At 40.3% G+C, this 8,952-nt stretch overlaps 1 protein-coding gene across 1 annotated transcript; it reads left to right on the forward strand.

Annotated features, from left to right (window-relative positions):
- Positions 1-1,673: 1,673 nt before the first annotated feature.
- LOC119809121 (olfactory receptor 147-like) lies at positions 1,674-2,633 on the forward strand. The gene has a single exon (XM_038321899.1). It carries the CDS (start codon positions 1,674-1,676, stop codon positions 2,631-2,633), a length of 960 nt encoding a protein of 319 aa, XP_038177827.1.
- Positions 2,634-8,952: the final 6,319 nt, after the last annotated feature.

Consider the following 8,952-nt stretch of genomic DNA (forward strand, 5'->3'; position numbering starts at 1 on the left):
AGGTATGTGGATGCAGAAATGGAGAAGGAGGTAAAAAAAGTGCAATGAAAGAAGTGAATGAAATGAAAGTACATTATATGTATATGTGAAAATGTCATACAAAGTCCCCTACTTTGTATATTATTTATTTTTGTTATTAAAATAACTTAATAAAAATTTTGTGGCTATAAAATATTTTGGGTTTATGATCTAATGTTTTATAGTGCTCAAGGTAATAATATTTTACAAAAGATTGTTACTACTTCATTCACTAAAGGTATTAAAATAGGTAATAATTAGTGAATATGAATAATAATGACAACAAGTCTAGGTAGATATTTATGTATGACTTTAGAGACTCCATATTTGTGTACCCTGGGAATTGTTTAATCCCTGGTGAGAAGTTCACATCTATAATCTTGAAATGGTGCATGAATAACAAACATCATTATTTCATGTCTTCCTATTTGATCACCTTACAGATGACAAAAGGGACCTACATGTCTGGATTTTTAATGAGGTCTGAAAGATTGAAAAACTGAAAAAAAAAATTCAGTGTGCTCTAGGATGTGGTGGCTCTGAGGTCTGGTATGTTGCTTTCCTTCATATCGTCAGGATAGATTCATAACTACAGATTTGAGCTATACTATGATAGTGATTCCTGGAACAAACATCTCATTTATGAGGATTTCCCAAATTAAAAAAAGAAGATTCTTTAGCTGTGTCAGTTTAGCTCTAACACTTCCAAAGCCTTTCTTTTCCCATAGAAAACACTCATGCAGAGTTGAGACTTATGAAGATTCAGCACCGAATTGTTTTAGAAGAGAGAGGGTAAGCTCCTCTATTCTCATTTTATCTGAGTTGCACATGCAGCTTAAAAATAAGAACTCTTATATTCAACAAGAAGAAACTGCAGGGGGGTAATACTCTGTCTAATTGTATCTCATTTGAATCTCAATTTATCCTTTCTCTGGTAGCATGCCAAATTTAGCAGCTTCCGGTGACACATCTAGAATGTAGGAGCAACCAGGAAGAATGCCTTTTTTTATAAAACGTTGATGTGTGCTACACATACAGAAAAATTACACAAGAACACACTTTGAATATTTTATTTCCAATGTATTTGCAAATACTCAGCACTGACATGTGTGTCCAGCTTTCTCTATTTTGTCTTTGTAAGCATGTTTATAACTGTACTAATTCTCCAATTAGGTTACAGTGGAAGGGAATGTGTAGCAACAGAAGAATATGTGGTTACATGTGAGTCTAAGGGAGCACAGATAGTTCCCATGACTATTACCAATGACTGCCTCCTTAGATACTTGAGGCGAGACATTTGGAAGCTCAATAGACATGTACCCATTCATTCTTCTACTTCTACATTAAAGTTGTCTTCCTGGTCATCACTGCAGAACTGAAATTTTTAGAAAGTCATTTAAGCAGGAATGGGAACTGGGAAATGAAAGGACTTTAAATATAACTCTATTAAGTTTTCCAGCAGGCTTGATTTGGTCATTGTGTCTTCCATCTACCAATAATGAGAGAAATAACTTATGTAGATAAAAGTGATACTGATCCAAAAAGTGATGGGGTGAGACAGTAAAATGGATACTGCAAAACAAAAGAGAATTTAAACTATCCCAATCATTTTGAATGAATTAAAGCTTAGAAACAGATCACAAGGAAGTCTTCCAATGAAATTTTTTTTCCGTCTCTCCAGATTTTCAATGATAAGCATGATGTCTGGGAAAAATGGCTCCTTCGTGACTGAGTTTGTTCTTGCTGGTTTGACAGATCGCCCAGAACTCCAGCTGCCCCTCTTTTTCCTGTTTCTAATGATCTACATTGTCACCGTCGTGGGAAACTTTGGCTTGGTCACCCTGATTGGCCTCAATCCTCACCTGCACACCCCCATGTACTATTTCCTCTTCAACCTCTCCTTCATTGATCTCTGCTATTCTTCTGTCTTCAGCCCCAAAATGCTGATGAACTTTGTCTGTGAGAAGAATACCATCTCTTACAGAGGGTGCATGACTCAGCTGTTTCTCTTTCTCTTTTTTGTCATCTCTGAATGCTACATGTTGACCTCAATGGCCTATGATCGCTATATGGCCATATGTAACCCATTGCTATATAAGGTCACCATGTCCCCTCAGGTATGTTATATGCTATCTTTTGCTTCCTATGGGATGGCATTTGTTGGAGCCTCTGCTCACACAGGATGCATCCTCAGACTGACCTTCTGCAATGCCAATGTCATCAACCATTACTTGTGTGACATTCTGCCCCTCCTTCAACTTTCTTGCACCAGCACCTATGTCAATGAGGTCGTAGTTCTCATAGTTGTAGGTCTTAACATCACAGTCCCCAGTCTTACCATTCTCATTTCCTACATTTTCATCCTGGCCAGCATTTTAAACATCAAATCCACGCAAGGAAGATCAAAAGCCTTCAGTACCTGTAGCTCTCACATCATGGCAATTTCTTTGTTTTTTGGATCAGGAGCATTCATGTACCTTAATCATTCTGAATCTATGGAGCAGGGAAAAGTTTCTTCTGTTTTCTACACTAATGTGGTTCCCATGCTCAACCCTCTGATCTACAGTTTAAGGAATAAGGATGTCAAAATAGCACTAAAGAAAGTTTTGACTTAGTTCTTAGCAGATTCATATCCTAACTACAAATAAAATAAAATAAAGAATTAAAATTTAAATTTAAAGAATCTTCATCGGGACCTTGGGAGCTCAGTCCAGTGCTCCAATGTGGGGCTCAGTCACCTTCCCCATCTGTCGCCAGCTGGAGGTTCTCTCACGGTCCTGACTTTCTTTCTCATGTTCTCTCTCCTTCTGCTCCTCATCAGGACCTTGGGAGCTCAGTCCGGTGCTCCAAGGTGGGGCTCTGTCATTTTCTTCATCTATCGTCAGGTGGAGGTTCTATGGTGATATGCAAGAAATTCATCAGTATGGCTATAGGAACTGGCCTTTTCAGGCTCCCTCTCCTCAGCTGCCCAAGGAACTAACTGGGGGCAGCAGAAGGAGCGAGAACATGAGGAAGAAAGTCAGGAACGAGAGGGGTGCGTTCACTCATGGAGACGGTGGGACAGAACTAATGGGAGATCACCAACTCCAGTTGGAATGGGACTGATGGATCATGTGACCAAACCCGTCTCTCTGAGTGTGGCCAACAGCGGGGGCTGACTGAGAAGCAAAGGTCAATGGCTCTGGGCTCTGATTGTTCTTCATGGACGGGCTCTGTGGGAGCCTTCTCAGCTTGGTCGATCACCTTCCTGGACCTGGGGGGAGTTGGGAGGACCTCGGTCTTAGCATAGAGTGGGGAACCCTGATGGCTCCTTGGCCTTGAGAGGGAGGGAGGGGAGGTATGGGTGGAGGGGAGGGGAGGGAAGGGGGAGAAGGAGGGGAGAGAAAGGGGAGAAGGAGGGGAGGGAGGGGGGAGGAGGAGGGAAGGAGATGGAAATTTTTAAATATAAAAAAAAATAAACCATGAAAAAAAAAAAAAAATTTAAAGAATCTTAAAATGTTACTGTAATTTCTGGAAGATATTTTATTTGTACCAAAGTGGTTTTAACATATATTACTATGGCATTTCAAATTATTATTGATATTCTTACAGCTTGATATCACAACAGTCATATTTAGCACAGAGGCTATACCATATTATTTTGCTATTATTTCAATATTTTTTCTGTCACTTTTTAGGATTTGAGTATATGTGAGATAAGGAAGTACCAATAGAAATAATTTATCTTATTTGGATAGTACAGCAAGCATTTACTAACGTAAGTAATAATAAACTATAATAAATATTTTAACTTTGATTAAATTGTTAAATAACCTTATGATGCAACTTTGAGTAGCATGGCTGGCTGTAAATCTTTATCCAAGGCTCTTTCACATATACTCTAGTATGCACTTTGTTATGTCTCACATGCATCAGAGTACACACACAGTCTTACTTAAACATAATAGTTCATTTTTTGCTATGTATTAAGGCTGAACAATTTCTTCCTAGAGAGATCCCATTGTAATAGAAAATGCTTCTTTGGAGATTTCCTATGATCCTTCCAATAATCCTATGATCCTTTTAGAACTACCATTAGTCTAAATCTCCACATCTCCACCTAATCCTTCTACATCTCTTTTAATGTCAGAATTTTCTCTTTTGATCTGAGGTTTTCCATACTGATTAAGCCCCACAATTATTGGAGAAAATGACTTGCAACTGTGATCATTTTTTTTGGATTCTAATTATAAGTAGAACTTAATGTTACAGTTATATGAAAAGTTTATTAACTTGGTGTTATATGATAGTCACAATAGACTGCTTTTATTGTTAAAGTACACAAACTTATAGGATGGAATTGAGGAGTCAGAAAGAGATTTTCATGTAGTTATTTTATACATTTACAACAAATCATCATTTTAATTTCATTAGACAAAGAAGATATTTAAAATAATTTCTTCTGAAATAAGAAATATCCATGAAGAAATCCATGTACAAAAGTTGATTCCTAAAATATGGTCCAAAAGCATACACAAAAACTTAAATTCTAAATCTTTAGAAAATACGTTTGGGCAAGCTAAGATTCTTCATTTAGACAACATTAAACCTAATAGAAAAAAAGATAAATAAACTTAATTTAAGTGAGTACTTTGTATCAATAACATATCTTAGGTCTAGCAGACTGGAATAATATTTGTAAAATAGGTACCGAATTAAGATATACACAGATTATATAATTAGCAGAGTGATATATCAACCATTAAAGACCATTTAATACCATTTAATAAGTGGACAAATGTCTTAAAATACATGCTATGGAGGACATGCAAATAGTCAGTAGACATATACAAATGTGGTATTCTGGGTAACTGGGAGATATTATCCAGTTCTGTACTGACTGGTGAGCCCATTGGTGTGATTCTTACTCATGATGAATTCCTTAGTCAATAGTTTGAGGAATAATGATGTTATAGTTGCCCTGAGAAAATCTAATCAGGAGGAAGATTTGACTGTAAATATATATATTGGGTGCCTGTTGTTTGCATTCAGAGAAAGTTTGTATTCAATTACAATACTTCAATACAATTCAATACAATTCTTTCAATTTAATAGTCACAGATATGAAGACTTCTTTTTAAACAATATTTTATTTTTTAGATTATAATATTTCATCATTTCCCTTTCCATTTTTTTTATTAAAACATTTCACGTGCTGCTCCTTGCTTTCTTCTAAATTCATGCACCTTTTCCCATTAATGTAAAATGCATTTATTTCTATGTACGTGTAGATTAATCCTAAGTATATAATACAACATGCTTAATCTGTGTAAGTTTACTTGTATGTATGTTTTCAGGTTGATCATTAATGAGGGATGCCCCTCTGTATGCTTGAATACGTTTTATTAACATTGGTTAATAAAGAAGTTGCTTTGGGCTATGGCAGGGCAGGATATAGCAAGGCAGAGGAAATCCAAACAGAGATAGAAGAGGTAAGAAGGTGGAGGAGTCTTGCAGATACCATGAAGCTGCCCAAGTAGCGAGAGGTAACAAACCACAAGCCTAGTGGCAAAATAATAGAAATGAGTTAATTTAAGATGTAATAATTAGTTAATAGGAAGCATGAGTTATTAAGCCAAATAGTACATTGTTGATATTAAGCCTCAGAACAGGTATTGCATAAGTGGCTGCAGGAGCTCGTGAGCATGATCCAGTGGGAGGAGAAAACTGCTCCACAGGGATCAGTAGAATGGAGAATATGTGTAGCTACAGGTTATATCGTATTGGGTGACCAATTGTTGTGTCATTGACTGGGAAGACATTTTCTCTCATTCTCAGCAATCCTTAGTTGCCCATGTATAATATATTTAGGGATTAAGCTGGTTTAGAAAAGTAATAGCTTTGATCTATAACTTCACTATCTTGGGGTAGGTGACTAAGTTTCCAGTACCAGACATGAATTCTGTCCTGTTGAACAAGTCTTAAGTCCAATTAAAGAGATGTTGTTTACCACCAAGGTATACATACCACTATTGGACTTTTAAGGTTTTTTTTCTTTTACCCATATAGATTTCCTGGCAAGTATTTTTGCAGAGTCATTGGTGTAGGTTGACGCCTCTGGTCTCTCCTATGTTTTGAGTCTGGGCCCTCACTGGGACTACTCCCCTTGAATATCCTGTTGTTGCCCTCTGTTTTGGAAATAATGCAAGTTTTGATCTACATGATCTGTCCATTCATGTGTTCCAGCAGATATTGGAGTAGGCCAACTCATCATCCTCTTTTTGGTCCGGGCAGTTGCTGGGTTGGTGAGCCCACCAGCTCTCTCAGTCTTCACCACCAGGGTGAACTCTCCAGAACTGCCCTGGCTAGTTCATCCCTTGCAGCATGAGCAAGGGGTGGGGCCAGCTTTCTTGCTTTCATTCCTTCAGAGTTAGCTATTCCCACACCTACACTTTCAAGGCCATCTCTACTGTGTTGCCCAGGGGAGGTGCAGGTATTACTCTCCTGAGTGCTGTAGCTGTTCAGGGGCAGAGACAGATGCTCTGCTCTTATGATCTCAGGGCCAGCTCTTCCATCTCTCACAGGTGGCAAGTGAAGGGAGACATCTCTTCCTAACCCATGCCACCTTATCAAAGATGACAGGTGGGGCAAGATCTCCCGTTCTTACATTCTCAGGGTGGGTTCACCTGCACTCTCATCAAAGGGTCAGCTCTACTGGGCTGCCACGGCAAGATACAGGCAGGGCACACTTTCCTGACTGCTATAGTCAGTAAGCATCAGGGTCATCTTACTTGCCTACCACGAGTGGCTGGGACAAGGGAAGGAGGCCCTCTCTCTCTTCCCCTCACTACCACATGGCAGATGAGTGATTCGTGGCCCGCTCTCTCACTCTCACACCCTCAAGGCAAGCTCAGCCATGCCTTTGCCAACAGGGCCAGCTCTACTGTGCTGTCCAGTTAAGACACAGGGTCCACTTTCCTGAGTGCTAATGATGCTAAGTGGGAGAGTCACCTCCCTCTTGCATTGTAGGTAACGAGGGGTAAGGAGTAAGAGGGGCATCTCTCCTCTGCCCATATCCCTGTAGGACAGATGAGTAGTAGGGACAACACTCCTGTAATGACAGCTTCAGGGCTGTTTCTCCCACACCTACCATCTGGGCCAGTTCTATTTTGCAAACCAGGTGAGGTTCATGGCCTGCTCTCCTGAGTTCTGCTGAGGGACAGGAGAAGCTCTCACACCTTTATGATCTCAGGGTCATCTCTACTCAGGCATAGAGGCAGTTGGGGGGCATCTCTTGCCCCCACTCCTAAGGCACCATATGGAAAATGAGAATTGTGACCAGATATTTTGTCTTCACGTTCTTGGGGTTAGCTTATCTGTGCACCTGTCAACAGCGTCAGCTATGCTATGCTGCGCAGATGGGGTACAAGACCCACTTTCCTGAGTGTTGCAGGTGGTTAAGGGGAGGGTCAGTACCCTGACCAACTGGACACAGTAGGACCAAGGAAATAAGGCTTCTTTCCCTCACTCCCACCACCACATGGCCAATGAAAGAGGCAGTATGAGCTACGCCCTCTCATACCTTAAGGGCTGGCTCACCATGTCCCTATCTACAGGGTCAACTCTACTGTACTGCCCAGGTCAGGTCCGGAAACAATTCCTCAAATTGTTACAACTGGTGATGGGTTGTTTCAGGGACCCTACTTGCTGCAGATTGCTAGGGATAAGGAGAAGAGGCCATGTTTCCACCCATCACCCATAATACCACATGGCAGATGGGGGGGCATGGCCTGGCCTCCTATTCTCACACCCTTAGGGCCAGCTTACCAATGGTTCCATGAACAGTGTCAACTCTATTGTGTTTGCTAGATGAGGTGTGGTATAGGACTCTCTCTCTCCTGAGTGCTTCAGCAGGTGAGTGACAGGACCAGTTCTCCCCAGTGTTGTAGCCAGTAAGGGGTGGAGCACCTTTTCTATAGCCCTGTCCTCTGTGCCTTCATAGTATCAAGATTCAAGAACACCAACACAGACTGTGGCTGCTTCAGTACCATGAACCCACACATTGACATTAGCAGCAGCCCATGCCCATACATCACCATGGTCCTGAGTGGCAATGAAGCCACCCATCTCAACCCTCTCCTCACCACTTACACTCCCTCAGATATGCCTCCTTCAGCAGGAAATGAACCTCTCTCTCTCTCTCTCTCTCTCACCCACAACACAACATGCGTTTGTTTTCCATAATAGTGCTTATCCCCTTGTGGTGATGGTCAGACCCTCTTTTCAACTTGGAGAAAGAGGTAATTTGCCCTGAGCCTGTGACTATACCTCTTTGTCCCGCTCATGCCATCATGGCTTACTGTTAGAATTATTAAGCCATGTATGTTTATTTTGTTTTAATTTTGGGGTTATATCATTTCCTTCTTCATTATCCTCTCTCCAAATCAACCAAATCCCCCATCCCTTTCCTTTATATAAATTTATACCTGTGTGGTTGTGTGCCTATGAACATTTTGGGGAGGTTGCTGGTAGAATTCAGAATATCCAAAGTATCTCCTGAATCTGGAGTTAAAATCAACTGTGAGTCACTTGATTTGGGTGCTAAACACTAAACCCTAGTCCTCTATAAGTGCTAAGAGCCACTGAGGTACCTATCCATTCTCTACTTTAGCTCTTTTAATTCAACAAAGTGTAAGCTTTTCTTTTCATTGTTATATTTTTATTAAGCTATACATTATTCTTTGTCCCCTTCTTTCCTTCCCCCTCCTCTTCTACCCTCTCCTGTGACCCCCATGCTCTCAATTTACTCTGGAGATCTTGTCTTTTTCTCTTTCTTATGCAGATTCATATATGTCTTTCTTAGGGCCTCTTTGTTGCCTAGGTTCTTTGGGGTTATGTTTTGTAGTCTGGTTTTTCTTTGCTTTATGTCTAGAAGCCACTTATGAGTGAGTACAT

Source organism: Arvicola amphibius, chromosome 3 (genome assembly GCF_903992535.2).
Source record: "Arvicola amphibius chromosome 3, mArvAmp1.2, whole genome shotgun sequence".
NCBI classification, from domain to species: domain Eukaryota; kingdom Metazoa; phylum Chordata; class Mammalia; order Rodentia; family Cricetidae; genus Arvicola; species Arvicola amphibius.

Bases quoted from the DNA above. Each gene is read 5' to 3' on its own strand.
- LOC119809121 (XM_038321899.1), top strand. From the start codon at position 1,674: ATGAAATTTTTTTTCCGTCTCTCCAGATTTTCAATGATAAGCATGATG.